Below are 24,894 nucleotides of genomic sequence, written 5' to 3' on the forward strand. Positions count from 1 at the left end.
GTCCATCACCTCACCACTTTTGTGAGGTGTTCTTGGCTCGACTGATGAAATATTGGTCTAGTGTTCCTGACAACTGAAGTTTTGCTTAGAAAGCATCAGAGGGCAGAAATAGGCAGAACACCTTTATTAACAATATTTTATTTATTTACTTATTTATTTATTTATTTATTTATATTTATTTATTTATTTATTAACAATATTTTCAGAGAAGGAAAACCACCTAGATTTTTTAATCTAAATTATGGTTTTCATATGATATGGGCTTTTTAACTTTCCACTTTATCCTTGGGCATTCACTGTCACTTCAATTTTTCTATGGAATACCATTAACCAAATGAAAAAAAAAAAATTATGGGTGCAACAGTTAGAAGGTAATTACATGACCTGTCTGATGTAATGGAAATGATTGAGATCCATTTTTAGCAATAGTTCTATCGCATTTCCTGCATTTAAAATCTCCAAGGCACGTCTGGAGGATGTTGAGTATAGTTTTGACCCTCACACAATAAGCTACTTTCCAGGGAAATCCCAGTTGGAAAATACACTTTCCCACCCAAGTTATGAGCAAGCAGGGATATTCATACTTCGACTCAGCTTATCATTAATCATTTTTAAGTGAGTTATTGCAAGAGGAATTTGGATTGCCCAAAACTGAAAAAGGCAGTATATTCAATTGGACATCAACTGAACTTGCAATTTGGTCCTGAGGCATTTGCAGCACCAAAATCTTCTGAATTATTGTCAGTCTAATTAAACTTTGTTTTAATGGAGGGAGGGAGTGGCCATTTTTCAAGAATGTCCATTGAATCAGAGCACTTCATCTTCGTCAAACCACTGAGAAGCTGGCAAGACGGTGCGGTCTAAGGTTCTGGGCAAAACAAATCATTTGGGGAGCCTCATTGGTACATCTCCTGCCGTACGATCAGTCTACTCTACGGAAACAAACCCACCAGGATCTGATGCAGTGTGGACGGTCAATACCAGCCCTGCTTGCTTTAGGCCTAGAAAAAACCTGTTTCTTTAAGCAGAGGGTCTGGGATATTTGGCCGGGTGGAGCAAAACTTTCCCATCTCTCGTATAGACAAATTGCTCTTCCCTACCCCCCACCCAACACTCCTCAATTATTTCTGCAAGATTCTGTACACCCTACATAGAAGGCTCTTCTCCCTCGCCCACACAGATGCCCTCCCTACCAGGGTGACAACTGGTCAATATGCCAACCTTCCGTATGAAGATTGCGTAGGTGTTTGCTCGAGTAGGCGTTGAGTGTTTCACCCATCCTTTTGAAGTGCCCAGTACACTCACCCGGGCGATCAGAGCTAACACCCCTGCTCTTGAGTTGGATAAACTCCACAGATGAGGAGACTGAGTTTTTCTTATTAAATGACCAACACCCAGCTGTTCTCAAGGCAGCAGCAATTTTTTAATTTATAGCCTTAGCTTATAGAAACCGTTTGTTGCCTTCTATGAAATGTTAACTTTATAAGGTTTCTTCCTTTTATATATGTATGTACTATATATAGTTACCTATACATATATTAATGGTGTGCTGTGTTTTTTAAATTCCATGACTTGGTCTTAGTCAATAACTGACCATTTAATAACATTTATTAGTTGAAAAAGATGTTACTGCTGACTTTTTGCCATAATAGCCTAACATGGTTCTTCTCCTACATTGCCAGCTACTGGGATGTTGGCTTGTTCAGGAATCAGTTCCACTTACCTACACTTAATGCAGAAAGTTGCATATGGAAAATACTGGGTTGCAGATATTGTCCAGGCCATGAGGTTCTTCAAGGCGCCCCCCCCCCCAATATTCCTAACTTTGGAAAGAGAAAACGCCCATCCGTCATTAGCAGCAGACAAAGGAAACAAGAGACCCCCACCCCACCCCACCCCACCCCACCCCGACTCAGACAGCCTCTGTGTCAACCGAATCCTCTCCACAGCCATGCAGGGACTCCACCTGAGCAAGGTTTGCTGATGGGGAGGGAAGGGCTAACCCTCCCCTTCCAGGGCTGCCAAAGATCACTCAGATATCCCTAGAATTAATTATTCTTCACAATTCACAATTCAGTTATGATCTACATTTAATGTATTTCTACTGCTTTGGTTCCATCTTTCTGCCCCTCGGGATGCAGAAGCCACCAAAGTAGTTAAAAAGGGAAGGTGGTTTTGGGGTAACGTGACATGGCATAAAAAGGGAGGCCTCCAGCAGGCAAGTGGTGAGTGGAGAGAGGAAACCCAGTCGCCCTGAGCCCACTGGAGGCTTTGAGGAAGGGGAGCAGGTGAATCTGGGCAGCCTGGGGGGCCGGGAAAATTGGGGCAGGAATGTCAACCCTCCCTGGCTGTGCAAAGCCCACAAGGAACCTAAAGGTGGGACTGGGATCCAGAGGCGATGCTGGCTTGGGAATCGAACAGAGCCTGGATACAGACCCAGCCAGGATAACTCTGCTCGAGGCCCTGCTGGCCTTCAGGCATGCACCAAATCCAGCAGATGGAAAAGAGAGAAACGTAGTCTACATCTACTTTATTCAAGTTGGGATCTAGATTTTGGAATAAAATGGGGATATGCCATATTTCTTTCTCTGCCACCTGCTGCCATTCAGAAAATACTGTGAACCAAAGAAAAAAATCTGGTGTTTGAAAGACACTCCTACACGCTGGATGGGCACGCAAGGGCAGATACGTTTCTGACAGAATTAAGACAGAGCGCGCCGCCGTTAAGACTGTGAAACTGGGGACTCAGAAGGCCGGAGGCTACACAACAAAACTGTTCAGGGTCACCGATAGCAGACTGAAGGAAAAACTTCTGGAAATGCAAGCTCACATTCAGCCAGGCCATGGTTTCCTGCAGGCCAAAACCGTGAGCTCAGCTACAAGCCTTCTGGAGGGACCTGCTGGACTTTCCTCTCCACGCTGGGGTGAGGGAAACCTCCTGCTGAGGCCTCCGCCAACCTGGCAGGACGAGCTGCCAGTAATTCCAAGGTTCCAGATGCACGAGGTGCAGGCAAATGCACCAGTCTAGAACATGTCTAACTTAGGGTGTTACATGTGTGGTTTTTGTGGCTCAGCAACAGAATGGCATGAAGACATCAGAACTGGAGACCATCTTCCAGCTGGACCATCTGCTGGGCATGCATCGCACCAGAGAGTGCTGCTCTGTTTGGGGGCTGGGGAAGGCCACCAAGACCCTGCCAGTTACCTCCGGCAGGCCACCGTGAAGTTACAAGGAGAGGTGCCCATCAGGCATCTTCTTCCACCACAGATCTTAGCTCGCCACACCCAGTGACAAGGAGCCACTGTCGCTGCCCCGGGTTTCTTCTTTGGATACTAGGCCTAATTACCATGGCAACATTGATCAGGAAAGTTTTGTGTGTGGTGGTGATGCCGAGCCGAGCCGTTTCCACGGCGAAGCAACAAGGCGGCCTGCAGGACCGCGACGGGAGGGTGCTCTTGCCAGGCGGCACGTCTCCCTCGTAAGCAGCCCGCGCAGAGTCCAGGAAGCGCCGCGAGTGGGTAACGCTGTTCTTGGCGGCTGCCGCGGCTCTGCCACTTCTGCTTCCAGGGAGGAAGACGCCCCGCCAGCCCCACGGACGGCAGCAGCGTTAAAACACACACACACACACACACACACACAACGGGGGGGGTGACGCGTGGCCAGCCGCAGGCATCCGCTCCCGCAACCCTGGGGAGGCGGCGCAGGGCTGCATCCAGGCAGCCGCGATGAAGGCGCTCGCCCGGCCCTGACCCCGAGGGCTGCGCGGGATTTTGCGGGGCCAGCCCCGCTTCCGCCCTCCCGGCTCCCTGCAGGCCGGGGGACTCTGCGGCCGGGCACAGCCGCCCCGCAGCCCGCTTCTCCTCCCGGCCTCCGGGCGCAGGCCCCTCGGGGAGGGTCCCGAGAGTTGCGGGCGTTGTCCGGGGCCGCGGGAGGAAGGGCGGGGGCGCGGGGGCGCGGGTCCCCCCCGTCCAGCTGCGAAGGGCTCGCGGACTGGGCGCTCCCCGCCCCTCGGCTGGCCTCGTCCTCCGAACTGCCGCGGCCGCTGGAAGGAGCGGGCGGCTGCGGGGCGGGGACGCCACCCCTCGTCAGCGCCGGCGAGCGCAGCCGCGCCCCACCCGTCGGGCCCTGGGCGGGGGCTCGTCTCGCCGCCCCCGCCCTGAGCACGGGCAGAAGCTTTAAAGGCGCCAGCGCCCGCCGCAGCGCAGCAGCAGCAGCAGCAGCAGCAGCGCCTCCGCATCTGCCGCAGACCGACGGACGGACGGACGGACGGACGGCGACGGTCCCGCGCCATGGCCGAGAACAAGGTCAGAGCGGGGGGGCTTCGCTCGCGGGGCTGGCGGAAGAGCGCGGCGCGGGCCTTGGGGCGCCCGGCTCGGCGGGGACAGCGGCGGGGTCCGGCGAGGATGCGGGGTCACCGAGGACGCCGCGGCGAGCGCTCTCCGGGCGACCGGGCAGCTGAGACGGGGCAGCGGCAGAAGCGGCGAGACGCGCCGCCCGCCGCGGGGCAGAGCGGGGGGCTGCGGAATCCCCGCGTGGAGAGCCGCGGCGGCGGCGGCGGCGGCGGCGGCGGGCGACGCGTCTCCGGCCGCGTTGCGTGGAAAGGCCGGCGAGGAAGGGGAAGGAAAAAGGGAAAGGGAAAGGGAAAGGGCAGCCGCCCGGGCTGCGTCCGGCGGCCTCGCCCGGGGCGTTTGCCGGGGTCCCTTCAGAGGAGAGCCGACGGTGTGTTGCGGGGGGCGGCGTGACCTGTGTGGAAAGCCGCCCGGCTGGGGCTCTGGAAGATGCCGGGAGCGGGGGGGCTCGGTGCAGGGCCGCTCCCGAGCCGAGGTCTTCGCGAAGAGCCGGGCAGGTCATCCGCAGGCCGGGGGAGAACAAGCCCCCAGCCCCGGGGGGGGCTGCAAGATCGCCCAGCCCCCTCGCCCGCACGTGCCAGCCCCCGCAGAGGGCGAAGAAGGGGGATGCGAAGGGCTCCCGCGCAGATTGGCCGTCTCCCCCCCCCCCGCCGCTTGTGCTTCCTGATGCTGCAAAGGGCGCTGCCAGGCAACAGTCCCCTCCCTCGGTCGGGGGGGGCGGATAGCAGGTTTCGGCACGAGGGTTTTGCTAGCAAATGGCTTCCAGCGCGAAAGAGCAGCAGCAGGAGGGTGGGAAGGGAGCATCGGCCGCTGCTCTCCAGCCCGGAGACAAAAAGTCGCGCGCTTCGTGGAAAGAGGTTAGGCAGCTGGAAGCCCGGGCTGCCGCCTCGCCTCGCAGCTCTAGCTGGGCTGCAAAGCAGTCCAGGCCTCCGCTCGGCCAGGGGGCCACCTCTGACTCCCAGCCTGGGTTCTGCGTCTGCAGGGCGGATGGCAAAACTGCACTTTCCCATTTCATTGCAATTTTGTTAAGTCCTTCAGACACTGATTTTTGTGGCTGTGCAAGGCGAGAGGAGCTACCGGAATCCTCCTGATTTTTTGCACCCTTCACCACTAGCCTTGGGTCACATACGCACCTGCCCTTGAGCTGTTGGGTGACTTTCACTGTATTTAAGGGTATTTAAGAGTGACAGCTGAGAGGGGTGCTAAGAAGCCTTCACTGAAAATTTGTTGGAGAATTCAGCAAGAAAGCAGCTGAATCCCTTCCCAAGCAGCTTCTCCTTTCAAATAGCCTCCTCTGTACTGCAACCACCACAATCTATTTACACAAATGTGTACAACAGCAGGATTTCTACCACTACTATCTCTGGCCGCTTTCTGATATCTTTTAGCTTTACAAAAATTAAAAAGCAAACCCGGCTTGTTAGCCAGTAAAAATGCAAACAAAAATAGAGGGAGTTTCTATCAAGAACTCCCTAATTTTGGGGTGCAAGATGACAGCTGCCTATTGCAGAAACCCAATTTGAATTTCTTTTCACTGGTAGCCAGAAATGTGGAGCTCTTGCCTCCAGGGCAGCCTCTGATGGCATCATGTCTTGGCCTTGGAGGAAGGTCTCCACGTGGCCCGAAGGGCTGGGGGGCACAGGAGTCAATCGAGAAGCGCAGGAGATGATCGGATCCACCGTAGACAGTAACTGAATGATTTCCCACCTGCCCTTTTATTTTACTTGTTGCTGTGGAAACATCGACTCTTGGGCGGATAAGGCTTTGGGGAGCACATCTGGTGGTGAAGGAGTGACTTGAAAAGAGGTTTGGGAGGAGACTCTGTAAGTGGTTTTGTCTTAGGATTTAGTCGTCGGGTGTTATCGTACAACCTAGGAGATGGATCGGCCGCCGAGCTTTTGTGTATCCACCGATGCAGAGAGTGGAGTTGGTCTGAGCCTCTGAGCCAGCCTCAGAATAAGATGCAGTGTAAAATCTGCGTGGAGTGGTGTGTGGGGAGCCCGTTTGGTGTCCTGGTGAAGGCCCCAGGCTAGAAACTGGGAGGCCGTGAGTTCTAATCCTGCTTTAGGCACAGAGCCAGCTGGGTGACCTTGGGCCAGTCCCTCCCTCTCAGCCCCAGGAAGGAGGCAAGGGCAAACTCCTTCTGAAATCTTGCCAAGAAAACTGCAGGGACTGTCCAGGCAGTCGCCAGGAGTCAACACTGGCTCAAAGGCAGCCCCCAAATGGGCTTTGCCTTCTTAAAGAATGTGAATGGACAGCTGTGTTGGTTGTTCGCCTTTGGGGAGAATGTGAACAAATTAGCCAACGGACCGTATTTCTTTTCAGCAGAAGATAACGTGGCCCCTCCTCTGCACTGTATCTGTGGCAGTGATCGGATCCCTCCAGTTTGGGTACAATACAGGCGTCATCAATGCTCCTGAGAAGGTAAGATGGCGGGCCGGGCCTGGGGGACTTCCCAGTGATTTTCTGCTCCCAGAGAATTTGCTTGGCCTCGTGCAACAGCAAAGATGGGGAGAAATCAGGCAGACATGGTGGACTCCGCAGACAGAGAGGAAAGTCGTGTAGTTGGTCAGTCCCCCATTTATGGGTATGAGTATCTCAAGGAACTTGCTTCAGGACGTTTAGTTTTGTGAGACAGTGAGCTTCAGGGAGAGTTCATCACTGCCATTTTGTGTTTTGGAAAAGGGGCTGGGTAGAGCCCCTTGTTCCAGTAGCAATGTATGGCTGTGAGAGCTGGACCATAAAGAAGGCTGAGCGCCGAAGAATTGATGCCTTTGAACTGTGGTGCTGGAGAAGACTCTTGAGAGTCCCCTGGACTGCTAGGAGGTCAAACCAGTCAATCTTAAAGGAAATCAACCCTGATTGCTCATTGGAAGGATTGATAATGAAGCTCAAGCTCAGATACTTTGGTCACCTAATGCGAAGAGAGATCTCTTTGGAAAAGGCCCTGATGCTGGGAAAGATTGAAGGCAAAAGGAGAAGAGGATGGCAGAGGATGAGATGGCTAGATAACATCACCGAAGCAATGAGCATGAAACTGAGCCAATTCAGGGAGGCAGTGAAGGACAGGAAGGCCTGGCGCAATATGGTTCATGGGGTCACGAAGAGTCGGACACGACTTAACGACTAAACAACAACAAGAGCCCCTTGTGCCAGCCAAACCCCAGGCTTTCACCCACTTTCAGTAAGCAGAACGGAGCCTCCTCTCCTGGGGAAATCGCCTCAGAGCGAGAATGCTGCCTTTCCCCCATCCGTGGGGGTTTGGAAGCAGAGATGGAGAAGTGCCTCTCAGATGGGGACAGCGGGGATGGCGATGGGGGCGGCTTTGGAAGTCCAGGCAGACTCAACTTCTCAGCAGAGGGGCGAGCCAAGCGCCCGGCCACATCAGCCCGAGCCGTTGCCCGGTGGGATTGCTGAGTGGCTGATCTCACTGAGGGGAGACTGCTTTGCCTGAAGTTGCCGGGCAGTTCTCGCAGCTGTTCCCCCCCAACATCTATGGTGGTAGCCCTTTGGGTGCTCAGCCCAGAAAGGGCCGGGGCAGAAACCGAGGAGGCCTTGAGACGAGGAGAAAGGGCAACGCGCCACCCCGCCTCCAGATGGTCTCCGGCATTATTCCCTTTCTGCATCTTGGGGTTTCAGCACTTGAAATGCACCCCTCCTGTATCTGTGTCTCCTACCATTTCCTCTTTCCGTCCCAGTGATGCCTCCCCACATCTCGTGGTGGTGCCAGAGCAGGGAGGTGCCTCTGCAGAGAGCCAGGGCCGTCGGGGGGAGAGCCACCCTTGGGGGCTCCGGGGGGCTCCTGGGCCAGTTGGGGTTGCTTAGCTGGCCACCCCCACAGAGCAACTGGGGGACAGAATGTGGGGGCCTCTGCGCTGAATGGGGGGAACGGACAGGGGCCCCTTCAGGTTTCATCCGGAGTTGCGTGGCCTTATTGACGACCTGCGTATTTCCGTGAGGACTGCCACCTTCCCCTCCGGAGAACTTTGCCAAATCGTGACATTTTTGCACCACTTGCATGAGTGTTTGTGCATTTTTAATTAGGGCCACTATAGCTCCGTTTTTTAAAAGTAAACCACTTCATTTATGCAGGATCTAAAATTAAGGAGCTGGCTTCGGAAGGGTCACCATGGTTGGTGGGGTTTGGGATCCCCCAAAAGGAGATGCATCAGCAGTGTGAGTGCTGAGATTAAATTGATCTCATGGGACTCCTAGTCTTTGGAAAGATGTCCTGTTAGCCCTGTGAGGTAGTCCAGACAAGAAGCACGACCAGGAGCATTAGCTCTGTCTTTACTGGAAGGTCGCATTAACAGAATCTGGCAAGGCTTGAGAGTATTCTCCCCGCTTCTCCTTTTACTCCAGCAAACTAGGGAGGGTCCCCTCTGGAACGTCTCCCACGCCCTCCCCCTTCTGTGGGCTGAGACCTCTTTCAGACGCTGTTGTCCGTCTGCGGCTCTCCCTCCCGTCTCCCAAGGACATCCCCATGTACCGTCCCACTTCCACTTCTCCAGCCACGTGCTGTCCAGCTGGGCTGGACTCTCAGAATCGCCAGGCAGCGCCCAGCTTTGGGTCACGGCTGGAGAGAACTGGCTGGAGAGAACTAGCGTTGCTCCTGGAGGGTCCCTGGAGGTAGATTTGGAAGTGGGGAGGGAGGGAATGACAGGAGCAGGAGAGGGACTGCTGAGTCACAGAACAGCGGAGGGAGCAAGGGCAAGGTGAAGGAGAATTCACAGGGCAGAAGCAAACGTGCTGAACCCCTCTGGCTTCTCCTGCTTCCCAGCATCCGTGGCTATCATCTTTTCCATGCTCTGGTCAAAATATGGGAAGGAAAATGACTCAGGGAATTTCAAAATAATTTGTCTCTGAATTACGCCACTTGACGAAGATGACTAGGATGGAGGAAATGCGTGGGTGGCACCCCTCTTGAGAGTGGCTCATGTACCACATCCTCCCGTCTACAGGAAAGGCAGAAGAACGGCTAGACGGGCCGGGCTCAGGCTGGTCTCCTGCTGCCCTCTGGTGCCAGCACAGAGGATGCCTTTCCTGGCTGCCCCCTCAGCTCGGACACGGGCACTGCCACCCTGAAAGGGCTAACTGGACTCAGATGTGCTTGGGATTCCTGCAAAGAGCTGCGGGAAGCGACCTAGCTGTAGAAGAGGGATTTCCTCATTTTAATGCGCTGTAGCCCATAAAGAGGCCCTTTTTATGAGGAAAGTGCTGTATACCCGTTAGTGATTGAATACCGCTGTTACGTTTAAAGAGAGTTATGAATGATAAAATGTACCTCTTTAAATCTACCAACCTGTACATACACCCATGTTTCATGGAATAACCCTGGATGGTATGAGATAAGCATTTGATGTTCATCTGATATCAGATGAAAGTACAGGCAGACTTTTAACACAAGTCCATAAGCCGTTTTTCATTACGATTGAGAATGTACCAACTGATGCTAACATTGAAGTTATGCTGCCAGAATCTAGTTAAGAAATGTCCTGATTTTTCACATCTTGGGTGCTTTTACTGTTGTCTTCTGCTTGCGCACATTCATTTAATTCTGGGAACATCTAGAATCTGATTACCCTTTCTTTGATACCTGTTCTCCTCCAAAAATCATCCTTTTGGGGTTTTCTCTCAAAACTACAGAAAGTGTGACTTGGATTGAACAAGACGGCCCTTATATAATGATGTCGGTATTTTTTGTTCGGTTTGGGTAGAATGAGATGCCATTAATATAATGGAAGGTAATAAGATTTTCTTCAAGATTAATGTATGAGGAGTGTAAAGAGCTTCTTGTAAAGGCTATTTTACCAGATATTTTGAGATAGACATAACTTGATCCCAGTAAGAAACAGAGCCACCCTGGAAGACTTTTATGGGGTCCCCCTAACCAACTTTTTTAGACTGAAGAAGCTGCTTGGACAGGTAGCGAGAAGTCTCCGACCGAAAAGAAGAGGAGTCCAGTTGCCGTGGCTCGACCTCCAGACGATTCCACCCGGATGACTGAGAATCTTCATCAGCACATCCCCAGCATATTGTTTCAGTCCAAGTCATAGAGGACACTGTGTTGGCAAGGAACACTTCTGCTCAGCTCAAGTAGATCCAGATCTACAGTTGGATGGATGCAACTTCTGTTTTTATTTTTGTTTTGTTTTGTCACGTAGCCTCTCGGGAGCATTTTAAGTGACAAGTATTGAGATGTAATATTGTCACGCAGTCATAGCCATGTCTACTTGAAAGCCTGCTCCGCTGCACCATTGGGGCTGCCCCCTTAACCTGTCATGTGGAAAAGGGAAACGTCCATAGGCCTTCAGGAAGGCTTTGCTAGTCAAGAGCAAAGTTAGCGAATTCCTCTTTGCTACGTTGGCTGTAGCTGCTGAGGACCACCAGAGTACCTAAGGGCAAAGGGGCTCTGCCTTCTTGGCTCACCCAGGCTGCCACCACTCGCCCCGGATGTCACGCTGCTCTTTGGTGGAGGAGTATTGTGAACTTCAGAAAAGGGGGAGTGAGGATGACAAGCAGCCAAACACCCCCGGGAAGCTTGTGTGAACACAACCACAGGCCTAATAACGAAGAGTTTCCAGCAGATGCCCCTTGGCTTGGTGTAAGGGTTCTTCTGCAGGGTATGGTCACGTAGCAGGTTGATCAGATCTGTTGGGTGTCTGCGTTGATCATGTGAACTTGTAATACCTCCAATATTGTCCTGGTTGTTTTCCTCTTCTCTGGCCATCCTGATTATTTTACCGCACTCTTTCTTGACTTTCCCACGTTTTGTTATCTTCTCCTAATTCAAAAACTCTGGGTTTCCTTTTCTGTCCTTGCAGATTATCAGGGGCTTTTTCAATGACACATGGATAAGCCGGACGGGACACCCCATCTCAGATAATCTCCTGACCACACTATGGTCCCTTTCGGTTTCCATCTTCTCAGTTGGAGGGATGATCGGCTCTTTCTCAGTTGGATTATTTGTCAACCGATTTGGCAGGTCAGTGAGGAATGCCAGCTTTCTAAAGCATAGGAAGGGCATGAGAGAAAATGGGTGAGGGGTTCCTGTCTGAAAGGGGCATTGAGATTAAGCTGGTTGTTGAGCCCTGCCAGGGAAATGCCTGTGGTGAAGACCCCCAAAGGGCCCTCTCAAGAGATGGAAGAAGGCCATTATTTCAGGCGGCATGTTGGGGTCTTACTACAGGCACCGATGCCAAGGAGAGACGCGAGTCCAGCAAGGTGGGCTTCTGTGGACGCCTCCTTGCAATGACTGGCAAAGAATCGCTATCCCAGAGGTTAAGGAGGGTGGGGCGAAGCCCTGGGAGGTTGCAGCCTCCTGCATCCGTCTGTTGTGCTCGAGCCACAGAGCGCTCACCCTCTCCTGTCGGATCTTTTCTAACGCTCCTTTCAATTCTCTCTCTCTCTCTCTCTCTCGGACCTTTTTTCCCTGTGCAGGCGGAATTCAATGCTGCTGGTGAACGTTCTGGCCATTGTGGGTGGCGTCTTGATGGGCTTGTCCAGGCTGGCCAACGCGGTGGAGATGATGATTATTGGGCGCTTCGTCATTGGTGTCTTCTGTGGCCTCTGCACTGGCTTTGTGCCCATGTATATCAGTGAAGTCTCCCCTACTGCCTTGCGTGGGGCTTTTGGCACCCTGCACCAGCTGGGCATTGTGGTGGGCATCCTGGTGGCCCAGGTAAGTGAGGCATTGTCCCAGAGTGGTTACTCAGTCTTTGAGGGGGAGAGAGTCCTGGGCTGGTCCACGAAAGGTGGCCTGGCCTTTTGGCTCTCTGGGGAGGAGATTCTCCACCCGCAGGCAGGGACCGGTGCTCCATAAACTGCTGTGGGAGTTGTTCCGCTGAGCAGTAGAGGGTTCCTCAACTGAATTGACGCCATGGGACCTGGGGGGAGGGTGTAGCCGTGGTCCTGTGGAGACTGCTCTGGCATGCTGCTGTCTGCGGAAGGCCGGGGATCTCTGAAGAGAAGCAGCGGCCCTAAGGAAGTTACGGTTCTCCAGACGTTAAGAGGAAGCCGTGCCTAGATGACTTCCTTCCTCCCCAAAGTTCAGTTTTGGGGAACGGTGCCTGACGCTCGTGTTTCTCTTTGCTTGCCCCCAATTAGATCTTTGGTCTGAATGTCATCATGGGCACCGAAACGCTCTGGCCGCTCTTGCTGGGATTCACCGTGGTCCCAGCCCTCCTGCAGTGCGTGGCCCTCCCCTTTTGCCCCAAGAGCCCCCGCTTCCTGCTGATCAACAAGATGGAGGAAGAGAAGGCTGTCGCAGGTATTCATTCTGCAGCCGCGTGGTAGAGCTGCACGGTGGCATCTGTACTTCAGCAAACGAGCTTACCAGGGAGGTACTAACCCAAAAAGCAATTTAGCAGTAAGTTAAAGATCACTAAAAATGAAGATTCTGACAAAATGACGCCTACTAGGAGGAGCATTTCCCGAAGGAGCAAGCAGGCTTCAACACCCTCGGTTGTATTTTCTTTCTTGTTGAGAGAAGGACAACGGAATATTCATATACTTCACTGCTGTTCCAGCGTACAGGTGGATCAGGTGGATCACGGCAGGAAGTTTCCCTGTTGTTTCCAAATGTGGATCTCCATCTTTCCTCGCTCCCCTGTCCTCAGGCAGCGGGCGCAATTCTTCGTTTGTTCTGTAGCTCTGGCATTTTGTGCAACGCGGAGGCCGCGTAGGTGGAGAAGCCCCCCCCCCCGTCCCACCCAGGGAAGATCAAATGCTTGCCATTAGTCACCTCCAGTGTTAGCGAACGGGGCTTCTGTTGAGTCTTTCTACTTATGCACTTACCCGAGCAGGATGAGTAGCTAGGAAGAGATGACTTTTTTTCTACAAATACGTTTGGCGTAGAGCTGATTGGAGCCCTCCAAAGCGATGGCGCCCTACGTCTAACTCAGCCCCTCGGGCTCTCCCCACAGTGCTCCAGAAGCTGCGCGGCGTCCAGGATGTGTCCAGCGACATCCAGGAGATGAAGGAGGAGAGCGCCAAGATGTCCCAGGAGAAGAAAGTGACCATCCTAGAACTCTTCCGCTCCCCCAACTACCGCCAGCCCATCATCATCGCCATCGCCTTGCAACTCTCGCAGCAGCTCTCAGGCATCAACGCGGTAGGTCCTGAGGGCCGGTCTCCGGGCCCCTCAGGGGTCTCATGACGGGACGGGGGGAAGCAGGTGTCTGTGGCGGGGGGCCGGACAAGCTCCCCGAGAAGGGGAGGGGAGCTGGGTCAGAGCGAAGGCAGGAGGGTGCTGAGGACAGTGGGGACCCCAAAAGGCCGGGGAGGCTGTTGCGACCGTGAGGTTGAAGCCCTGCCCCCCTGCTGCACGGATCACGTGTGTGACACGTAAAAAGGGGCAGGGATTCAGCTGCGCAGCCGCAGCTGCCATCTTGACTTTTTTGACCTTGTGAACGCTTTGTGGTTTTTGTCTTAAAGAAGTAGCGCTCTCAAAGCGGCAGTGGGGTGTGAGAGGGCCCCCCTCACTCCCCTGTCCTCCTGGGGCTGCCCTTTCTGCAGCAACCCTGAACTGTCACTGAATGCTCTGCAGCCGCCCGGGGCGAAGGCAGCAGCGTGACGCGCCGTGTCTCTCGGCCGCAAGCGTTTCTCATGCCAGTCGAGCCCCCGTTAAAGGCCCAGAGGCAGCCCACCTCTCCTGGGCCCCCTTCTCCCCCGTGCACGTCTGGCTCATTTATTACTTTTTCTCCCACTTTTCCCCACAAAAACTGGGGAACATCCCCACTTTCCACCTCCTGTTTTGCTCCAAACAATCCTGGAGGTCGATGGGCGTGACGGGGCGGCTGTGTGAAAACACAGACACAGATTGTCCTGCTTTAAGGCCGCTGCAACACGCAGCTTCGTGAGGGTCGAGTTATCTTCCGTTACTCTTCGATGCCTGCCTATTTTTTGAAAACAGAGCAGAATTCTGGTCTTTTCCCCAAATCCTGGCCTTGGAGGAGGGCAGGGCTTTGCCCGCTTGCAGTCGGGTCTCTGCTGCCCTGCCTTCCCCATCCTCGAGTCCCGCGGGGGTCCTCCATCAAGGGCAGGGCACTGTCTGCGTGTGCCCCCTCCCCACTGGGAGCACAGGGCTGCTCCTCCTCTGGCAGCATCCCCAGAACAGGGAAGGGGGCTGGCGAGGTGGGGTGGGGTCTTCGCCTCCTGAGGCAGGTGGTATCTCCTGCCAGTGATGCTCAAAGCGGGCATGGTTTTCTTCCCTGTTCCAAGCCCCGCTTTAAACTCTTGGTCTTCTTCCAGGTATTTTATTATTCCACTGAGATTTTCAGAGATGCCGGAGTGGAGGAACCGGTTTATGCCACCATTGGGGCCGGCGTGGTCAATACCGTCTTTACTGTGGTGTCGGTAGGTAGTAAAAGATGATAGGGTTGCCATGTGTTTGGGGGCTGCGGCGGGAGGACTTGGCAGCCTGGAGGGGTTGTGCTCCCTTCGCGTGAGAAGAGGAGATGGTCCCCTGGAGCCAGAGGGTCCCCCTGCTCCTGGGCCCCCCTCACTGAGCCACACCAACTTAAAGTCAAGGGCTGCAAACTTAACTGCCCTAAAACTTTAGATAGGAGATGATCCTCCTCCTCCTCCTCCTCCTCCTCCTCCTCCTCCTCCTCCTCCTCCTCCTCGGCCTGGATTACATCTGCCTTTATCATGAATGGGTCCTTGTTCTAGTGTGTGATCTTCTTTTACAAGGGCTGCAACTTACTTTGGTGATTAAATGCTGCGGCACCTTCTCTGTGGTGACAATTAAATGGCCAGGAGAGAGGCGGGGGAAGGAATTTTGATCAGTTAGGAGGTGGATTCCCAGCGGGTGTCATCTAGGATGCTCTGAAATGCAAAAAAGGAACGGACTTAAGGAGGGATATTGTAAGCTCTCGTGTCTGCTAAGGCCCGTTGAATGCATTTGTGTTTGTTGCCTCTAAACCAGGTCACTCACGTGGTGGCTGAATTGGGCCTTTGTGTGTTGAGAGGGGATTCCACAGGGTACAGTAAAAGAAAGTCAAGGATGGTGGTCACAATAGTGGGATCAAATTGCACATTTCATGGAGACTTTTTATACCGTTCCCTGGCCGCCGGGTCTCCTCAGACAGGTGGGTTGCCGTAAAGCAAAGGGATCTTGCTGCCACAGCAACCGCGTGTGTCTCTTCTTCCCATTGTGCAGCTCTTCCTTGTGGAGCGGGCAGGACGTCGGACCCTCCATTTAATCGGCTTAGGAGGCATGGCAGGCTGCGCAACCATCATGACCATCGCCTTGGCGCTAAAGGTAAGTGGCCAGCATTTCTGCTAGTGGCCCCACTGGGGTCTCTGAACTGAGATGAATTATGCATATGAACAAACAGAATGAAAATTTCACCCCTGGAGCTGGGTATCTTAGAGTCGTGGGGTCACGAAGAGTCGGACACGACTTAACAGCTGAACAACAACAACAACACAGTCACTCACATGCATAAAACCACCAATTTGTAATAAAGTTTCCTTGCAGTCGCTAGCTAACGAATAAGATAATCGAGGCCACTTTGCAGAGCTGCCTCTGATAAGATAAGAGATAAGAGATACCTCTCCCTGTGGTTCATACGAGAACCACACTGTCTGTCTCCCAAGTGGTTTAGGAATTCAGAAGTTAAAATCAGTGTCATGAATTAAGAGGGGAATTGTCTGAGGACAAATAAGATACGCTCTTCTGTCTTTGGTCATTTAGCTGTGGCATTTTGTACTGACTTAAGTTTCTGAACTGTGTTCAGGATAGCCCCGCGCATGATGCGTTAAAGGGACTCTAGTAGGATGTTTCAAAAGCTGCATGCGTGTTGTGTCCAAGAAAGGCACAGCAGCAAGTGTGTGTGCATTTGAAATCCTTGCCCTTTGAAATCATTATGGACTCCAGAGATTTGATTAATGTTGCTGTATCCTCAGACCAGCTGTACCCTCAGAATCTTGTTAGTCGGGCAAGAAGATCAGGGGAGATACAATGATAGTTCCCAAAAAGATAACCACGAATGCTCGTCACAAATAGTGGTCTTATCAGGACTGAGTTTTGACTTACTAAATATCTTGCAGTCCATACTGATCTGAGGGCTAGCACTATCGTAGTTCTTGGGGGTCAGGGGGAAAGTTAGCAAGCTTCTTCCCTTTTCTCTCAGGGTCTTTGTCCCTGGTGGGCACAATCACCACAGAAGGGCCACAGTATAAAGTACAACATTTGCATAGGTCTATGAATATAATTCTCCCTTTAGTACATTTCTCAATTCCAGCACAACTAGTTAGAGTACACGTCACTGATCAAGACGATTTTTCCAGCCATTGTAAGCAGAGATGTTAACTTAGTAATCAGATAGTTACCAAAATTTGTCTTGTAGTTCCTTGTTACCAGAAAGATTTTCCAGTAGTAGGCCAAAAGCAGCAACTAAAATAGCAAGGTACATAGTAGAGAAGCCCTTGCACACTTCACCCACATGCACGCAGCGTACACACTGAGCTCCTCCTGGACTCTGGCCAGCTGGTTTTCATCGGCCTTGTCATGGAATCTTGTTACAAGTTTAGAAAACAATCTGGGGAAGGCTTTAGCTGTTCGTGGGCAGTTCTCGATCGGGTGGTTCATGTCCCAGGTCCTTTGATCTATCAGCTGTACCTCGATCTTCTCCTGGTCTTTGGCACTTCGTTGTTTTGGTCCACCCTGGCACGCCATCGCCCTTCCCTGCACCCGTGCAGTCGGATGGACGGTACGAACGTCCTTAGCATGTGAAGGTCATCGTGTAGTTTGTTAAACTCTGTGTGCCACTTATGCGGTTGTGCTCATCCATCAGGATCACTAGAAAAGGTTATCTGCTGCGCAAGCCTGCAAAGAGGCTACGTTCCTTTCAAACGTGGGTCCCCTCTGGTTCAGCCTGCCCTTGGTTCCCGTGTGAGCAAAGTGCCTTCCCAACAATGGCTTAATTTAATTTAGTAGAAAGAGAAATAAAGAGTTGCCAACATTCTGTTAATTGTGGACTCCAGATCCTGACAATTCCTCTTAGTTATTTCATGTAGACATTGAAGTTGATGGGAAAGACAACTGTTTTGGAAAGATAGAAAGGGCAAGATATTTCTCCACCGGTAGTTCTCCAGTTTTAGCCATCTGTTTAACTAAAATATTTTGCTTGTAAAACAAGACCAGAAATAAGAATGAACTGGGTGTTGCTAATCAGTGCTATTCAAGGAAATCTGGAGTTGTACAGTCTCTGCTTTTTTGGACCATCTTACCCAAGAAAGGTTCCTGGCTGATCAATTCCCAGTTGAGCTGATGGTAAAAGTTTGGGATCAGTCAGTGCTACCTTGGGATAATACACAGTAAAGGCTAACTCTACATCTCTGTTTTTGCAGAACACAGTGGCTTGGATGAGCTACATCAGCATCATTGGTACTTTTGCCTTTGTGGCTTTCTTTGAAATTGGGCCTGGCCCAATCCCGTGGTTCATTGTGTCGGAACTCTTCAGCCAGGGTCCTCGTCCCGCAGCTGTGGCTGTGGCTGGTTTCTCCAACTGGGCATCCAACTTCTTGGTGGGCATGCTCTTCCTCCCTGCAGAGGTAAGAGTTCTGTTTTGGACCTTCTTTGTTGGCTTGGTGTGAACACAGTGCGGTCTGCTCCTTTCCCCTGGAGCTAGCAGTCTAAAATGTCTCCACAGATAGGAAAGAGGAGGAGGAAAGAGCACGGACTGGAAGGGAGTCCGGAAGCGCAGGAAAGCAAATGCCCTTTACATCCATTTTTGCTATTGTTAGGATGGTTGTTGGGAGGGAGAACCTGAAGGGTATAGTTCACTGCAGTTCGTCACTCAGTTAAACTCCTCAGTGGAAGAGGAGTTGGATAAATATCAACTTGGACGAAGTTCTTGCTTCTCCTCCTCATGAAGAATCAAACCATGGAGGGCCCCTACCCTTGCACATCCTGCTCCTGGAATGACCTTTGGCGACCTTGAGAATGAGGTGCTTCTCATTATGGACATGGCATGCTCCTCTCAGACGCAGTCTGGCCGTGTCATGGTGTATGGTAGAGGTGATGTTTGAGTGTGGTAAGAAGAAAATGGGCTCTTGAATAAAGGACACATCTGGGCCCTGACTACGTCTGAACTTTTAGGTGCACTGCCTTAGAGCAAAGATAACTCTTCCCCCTTATCTTCCTTGCAGCGCATATTCCGGTCTTTTGTTTTCCTGATCTTCGTTGCCTTCCTTATCTTCTTCTTCTTCTTCACCTTCTTCAAAGTCCCTGAGACAAAAGGCAGGACTTTTGAAGACATCTCCAGTGGCTTTGAAAGGCAAACGGTGAATGGTGTTACTTCAGCAACTGGCGGAAAGAGCTCAATGGTGGAATTAACTAGCGTTCAGCCTACGAAAGATGCCAGCGTTTAATACCCCAACCCTTGCTCGTCTCTGAAAGGCACCTTCCCTGTGTAACCGTTGCTGTTTTTTCGTGTTCCTGTGACTTTCTGGTCTTTGCCACGCCTTCTGTGCTGCACTAGGACAAGCGAAAGGCGGCTGTCTTTCCTGCCTCGCTCCTTCCTGCCACGGACCTCTGGGGGACCGAGGCATGGCTCCGAGCCCCTTGAACCACTACGGGGAGGCTAAACCGCTTACGTGGTTGATCCCCCTTAGCTTTGAGACCAGTTCCTTGTCTGCCAAGGAGTCGACCGCTACGTCCTCCTGATGTTTTATCATGTTTTCTACAGGGTGGCAAAAAGAGAGTGCAAAACACTGGAATTTACTTTAAAGCAAGGGAAAGAGACACCTTGCTCAATGTCATCAAATGGGGGTTTTCTTCTGTGTTTGGGAAATTAAGATCAGAACTGCCTTTTATTTACTAGGCTTAATTTATTCCTGTGACACTTTGCTTGGAAATATTTATTTTTATGCAACACTCCTCTCCTCTGTACATAGGGAATAGAAATAAGTGCAAGACAGTCATTTTAAGAAAGGGTGATGCAGTGACTGTAGGTTAGTTATCGCGATGGGCAGCGGGATGCCAAAGAGAACCAGGGCAGAGGATGCCTCTCTCGAGCTGAGAGCGCGCAAGGGGAGGCTCCTGTGCGACTCAGGATATTCAACTCGTATGCTGGATGCCTGCCATAAGGACGATTTGAACATTGGGATGTTAAAGGCACCAGCGATGGAAATGTCAGCAGAGCGCTGAAGCCTTGCCAGTCTGGTTGAAACCTGCTGGGTGGAGGGGAAGGAGCCTTGGGGTTTGCACCCCCTTCCATGACACCTTCCTTCTCCCTGACGCTGATGCAAGGGGAGGGATCTGGATTCTCTGCCCAGAGAGACTTGTCTGTGGCATCGAGGAGGCTCCCGGATGGTCTCTGAGAGAATGGCAGAGGCTGTGGCTCGGGTGCCTTCTGGGGCTGCAAGTGGGCAGCCACCATCATCGTTCCCACCTGCAGGTTTCGGACTGCAGTGGTCTTTGCAAACACAACTGAATTCCCAATGGGCGCAAAGAGGTTTGAGCAGAATGCAGGGGCAGGACCCCATTTTGGCGCCAGCCCCATTTGGGCACCAACTGGGAGGAGCGGGAAGGTGGCCGTGCTGATCCTGGTCTTCTCCGTGGTCCCCCTGCATTCAGTTTCTCCCTAAAGTGGGTGAACTTTCCCATTTAAATGGCATGTTGAAAAGGGTGGAATTTTGATGGTGCAGTTGCGGCTGCCATCTTGACTTTTTTGACTCCTCGGACATCCCTGGTGTAATCATTTGTCTTTTAAAGAAGCCTGTATAGGGTATTTTAATTCCCCAGATGCTTTTGAACTATTGCTTTTGGTGACTGATTTAATTTGCTCCTTTTTAATACATTACATGAAAAACTTCAGATATTATTTACTAAAGTATATTTTTGCAATCATTTATTATTAGATGAAAGCAAGGGGGAAACTCTGAAGAATAGGCAGGTAAGATGAGGGAGCTTAGAAATAGGGACCAAATAAAGAAGTAAACCTCTAGTTTTTCCTGAGGTGGTATGATCTATTTATTTATTGGAAAGAATGTAAATAGTTGAAGTCTAGCTCTACTGTATATATTTATATAATGCAAAGAGAGTTTGCTCAGTGTTCTTTATATTGCCAGTGTCTAAGTCTTGGGGTAGTGGAAGAAATGGGAATTTCTGGGTGGCATACGCCTGCCGGGGAGATCCAAGCTGGGCTGAGGCAGGCGTCCAGAATCTCCTGCCCTTCAGCCGGCAGCCGGCCAGCCCTGGCCTGGCCGAGGAGCCTCCACCGGGGCCGGGGCCAACAACAGTCCCGCGCCCCCCCCCCCCTCCTCCTCCGCTGACTCTCTAGGACTGGCCGGCTACAAGCGTGAGGTTAAGACTGGAACGCAGACAAGGGATACCCCGCAAAAATTGTGATCTTCCTGGATGTGTTTGTGTGCGGTTTGATTGGGAGGGCTGCTGGAAAAAGGGCAGGACGGGGCGGGGGGCACGGTTACGAGAGGGAGGCTCGGCCGCTTGTCGAAACCGACCCTCGGCCCTCAACAGTCTGTACCTCATATCCATCCCGCTCTGTTCTTTGAATAATTTTTTTAAAAATCCTTGTTTGGCCCATTGACTTCCTCTCGTCCAACAGGCTCTCCAGCCTTTCTGTGTGAGTGCAAAGTATTCCATATTTGACTTATGTATGTAAGCTCTTGGCTTCTTGTGTGGTGAATATTTCCAAGGAATTTATAAATGTTATTGTGAATGTGTCATTTTTTAATAAAATAAAATAAAGCTTTTGGCTGGAAACAGACCTCTGTATTGATCCAAATTTTAATTTTCTTCCTCTCTCCCACATTTCTAACAAAAGTGTTTTCTGGAAGTGCCATGTCTTTTCGTTGCTGCTTAAACCTGTCCAAGTTAATACGGTCCCACTGATCCTGAGGGCCTTCCCCAGAGCCGCCCCCCCCCCCGCAGCCCTCTTCTTTTCCTGTCATTTACACCCCAGAGCTCGACAACAGCACCATCCTCCTTCTGGCCTTTGCTATTCAGTTGCCTGAGCAGCCGCAACAGGCGGGATGAAGGTGAGAAAACAGGAGAATGAAAATGAGGCCACTCATTTTGAGGAAAATGGGGCTGGGGGTACTTGGCTTCCTAACGGCCAGCCATTGCCAACACAGCTTGTCCAGGGCCAGGCTGCCTGCCCAATGCATGCCAGTCAATACCTATGAAAAGGTGCAAATCCAGGTGAATCACAGAGGTGGTCTTCCTGTGGGAGAAGGAAAGTCTGAAGCCCCTTGGTTTTCATTCTGGTTCCTAGCAAAGACCTTCCATTTCTCTGGAGCTTCAGCTTTGAAAAATCAGGTGAAAAAGGAACTCTGTTGATTATGGTAAAATCTATACTAAGGAGGGATTTGATGGATTTTGGTGACCCCCAAGCCCTGAGATCAAATGAGAACGATTCTTGCAAACAGACCATCGCTGGTCTCATCCAACCAGGATCCGTGTTCCTCCACGGTGGTGCCACCTCGTTTCCGATCTCATATTTCCAGTGCTCTTGTGGCCTTTCCCCCCCTAAACTGACCTGTTAGACAGTTTATCTTGTGAGAAAGACCAGGATGGGCATCCCTGACGCTTCTCCCTCAACTTCCGAGAGTCTGTTAGCGGTCAGGTAGCTGCATCACCAAGCCGCCCCTTTGCACAGAAATCTCTCTTTGAAATTGCATTCTCTGCTTAGAACAATCTCTCCACAAATGGCAGAACTGCATGTGCTTTTTAGAAAAGAAAGCTTTGAAAGAAAGAGAGCTAAAAAAAATTCCTGTGTCTCTGGTATTTGGCATGTGTTGCCTCCCCAGAATGCCTTCCTTCATCCGGCTGAGAAGCAAGGAAACACATTCATTGGGTTTTTCCCTCCCGCAAAGCCCGCCGGAGAAAAGAGCAGTGGGTGGATGGGCGTTCGGATCTCCCTCTGGACCGGGGCAGAATTGGACTGGCTGCTTCCCAGTCCCCCCTACAGCATCCATACCCCCAGTTGAGAACCACTGATCTGCAGTGCAACGTAGCACACGGCCAGATTCACATACTAGGCTGGGTCCTTTCCAACAGATGCTATCTTTTCTTATCTTTCAACTGCTGTGCTCCAATCGTGCGAATCATCCCGCCGAGTCTCCGTTACATGCATGCAATTACATCTGCCTTCCTGAGTTCAATCTCATTTTGCTTAATCAGCGGTACTCTGAGCATTAGTGCAACGTTTGTTCAGATTTTTCACTGGGTATTTCAATAGGAGACCAATATTCCCGCCTAATTCTGCAATGAACAACTTTTATTTGAGGGGGTTCCTCCGGGGCCTTACCTCCAGCATCCGGGGGATGCAGCGGAGAGCCTTATGCTCTGGCCAAGCACATTTTACCAGGCCTTGAGGGGCAAGCCTTAGTTAGCAGTCCACCTCAGGCACAGCTCAGACCATGGTCACGGAAACCGAATCTCTCCCATCAACACAACTTACTTAGCCCGTCGCTGATTTCCCTTCCATTGTCTCCGTGGACTGGAAGGAGGGATGAGGACACCCCCTGAACCACAATTCTTGAGCTTCTTTCCTAGTTCTCCAAAGTCCGTGACGTTGTGCATCTGGCCGTCCCCCATAAGAATTCCTGGGTAAGGGAATAATCGTCAGGGGATGTGGTAAGTCTCGGAAGCCGTTCTGCCACATCCCTGGTTCAGTCAGCACACTTCTTAAATCAGCACACGTTTGTTTCAATTCTCCGTCACGCTGGGCCTCCAGTCCCCAAGACGCTCCTCTTCGTCTTCTTGGGGGGCACAGCTGCAGCCCGGCAGCCCTTAAAGGATCGTCCTGGGACTGACCTGCATTTTTCAATTAACCCCTGGAAGAGAGGCTGCTCAAACAAGCTATCTCTTCCTATTTACTCTGGCAAGTTGTGAGATAACAAACTTCCAGCTCTAGCCCCAATCCAGTAATTATTTCCCCCGCTTTTGTCTCAGCAGGTGCCCAGTGCCTGCTGGATACTTAATCCTCATTAATATCTAACCTTCCTTTGTTGATCCTAAACTAAACAATGAGTTGCTCCATCTCCCTTGTTGTTCTCTTTCTTTGCTATCCATCAAATCGACAGATTGGCGGCCACAGGAATCCACCATCCCACCCCCTATTCCGCAGGGTCTCTGTTGATTCTCTTGAGGCTCGGTGCTCTTTCTTCATCGAGGGCCTGCCTAGAGGTTGTCCCTGGGTGCCAGCAGCCCCACGCTTCCTGCTTTGGGCCGCCACACACACCCAGGGGGCTCTCCTAATTGTCTTCCTCAAGGAGCGGTGCCGCCTTTGCCATCTCCTCTTGCAGCAGCCGCTCTCATCAGTGGCCACTCACTGCTCTCCTCCTCCAACTTTTTCTTCGCGGAGTGCTGCAAACTTGCAGTTGCTGCAAATATATATCAGGGGATCTTCTGGAAGGAATGCAAGCATTGCAGACGATGAGTGCTGATGCTCATCAGCTCATCTTCATTTTCACTTCTCAGGATTCTCCCAGGAGAAGCTTTGATTTCTTCTTGCTTCCTTCTCAATAAAAACTACTTAACTTGGTAGAAGGACACTGTGCGTGTCTGGATTAGTTGCAGTCCCTTTTCAATCTCCAATACAGTTCAGTCAACAGAATTATCTGTAGGATTATTCCAGGTCTTGCCCACCTCTGTTGCCAACCCAGACCTAAATCAAGTTATTTAAGATAACTTTGTGCTATTTTGCCTTAGCTGTGTTAAAACCAGACAAAGGAACAATCTCTCAGGGCATCCCTACATATTACTACCCAATACAGAAATTTATCTCTACTGTTAATCGTAATTTTTTTGATCTGTTCTATCTCCAGAGAGGGAAATTTAGGGGAGCTGGCGTGGGACGGTGGTTCAGATGTTCAACCAGGAGCAGGAAGACCCAGGGTCTCGTCCTTCCTGAGACACAGTGAGTGAGTTGGTCTTCCTCTCTCCCAGGACTGGGAAGTCAAAACGCATCTATCACCAGTTACAGCCCAGAACTCTCATCCTGCAGTGGATTGATTCAGGATCATCATCATCATCATCATCATCATCATCGTCATCGTCATCGTCAAAAAAGTCAAGATGGTACAATCAAAGCTCTTCCTGTTTTTTATATCTGTCGCACGGGGGAAGCTTCAATTGCATTATTGTGGCCACCATCTGACTTTTCTGACCACACCTAGCAGACTCCCCTGTTAATAACATTAATAAATAATAATATTTATATATCTAAAGTACTCTTTCTTCCAAAGGAAGTCCTGAGAAGCATACAAAAATAGCCTACCCAAATACACACAAACCAACAATAAGTCCTCCATGGGATTTGACCCCATGCAAGTGTGTGGGCTCACCTGTCTCGTCAGGAGTAAATCCTCCCACCTAAGTTCAAGAGGACTTACCCCCCCCCCCCGATAAGCCTTTATAGGTAGGGTTCACACAGCATGCTAAACCAGGTCAACAGAAGATCTGCTGATCTGCATTTGCATAACTTGCCAAGCTTGTGAGGGGCTTAACATATATTGAGGAGAATATCTGGAAGGAACCCAGAAAACGGATGTGACAGCAGCCACAGG

The 24,894-nt window shown here is 51.4% G+C and overlaps 1 protein-coding gene across 2 annotated transcripts; it reads left to right on the plus strand.

Moving 5' to 3' along the window:
• The first annotated feature begins 4,144 nt into the window (after positions 1-4,144).
• Positions 4,145-21,105, plus strand: LOC103048786 (solute carrier family 2, facilitated glucose transporter member 3-like). Of its 2 annotated transcripts, none has more exons than XM_088131109.1 (10): positions 4,145-4,305; positions 6,679-6,774; positions 11,175-11,335; positions 11,791-12,031; positions 12,457-12,619; positions 13,275-13,462; positions 14,602-14,706; positions 15,512-15,613; positions 17,707-17,910; positions 18,508-21,105. In XM_088131109.1, exons 1-10 carry the CDS (start codon positions 4,291-4,293, stop codon positions 18,727-18,729), a joined length of 1,497 nt encoding a protein of 498 aa, XP_087987235.1. In that variant the 5' UTR covers positions 4,145-4,290; the 3' UTR covers positions 18,730-21,105. The 2 variants fall into 2 exon arrangements, with proteins under 2 accessions (XP_087987235.1, XP_087987234.1); XM_088131108.1 differs by having other exon boundaries at positions 4,180-4,305; positions 6,676-6,774.
• Positions 21,106-24,894: the final 3,789 nt, after the last annotated feature.

The sequence above is a fragment of the Python bivittatus genome, unplaced genomic scaffold (assembly GCF_059951505.1).
Source record: "Python bivittatus isolate LINGU-HERP-01145 unplaced genomic scaffold, Pbiv_v1 ctg000970_np1212, whole genome shotgun sequence".
NCBI classification, from domain to species: Eukaryota; Metazoa; Chordata; class Lepidosauria; order Squamata; family Pythonidae; genus Python; species Python bivittatus.

Bases quoted from the DNA above. Each gene is read 5' to 3' on its own strand.
- LOC103048786 (XM_088131108.1), top strand. The intron at 6,775-11,174 runs GTAAGATGGCGG...CTGTCCTTGCAG, and splicing joins TCATCAATGCTCCTGAGAAG to ATTATCAGGGGCTTTTTCAA. The intron at 13,463-14,601 runs GTAGGTCCTGAG...GTCTTCTTCCAG, and splicing joins AGCTCTCAGGCATCAACGCG to GTATTTTATTATTCCACTGA.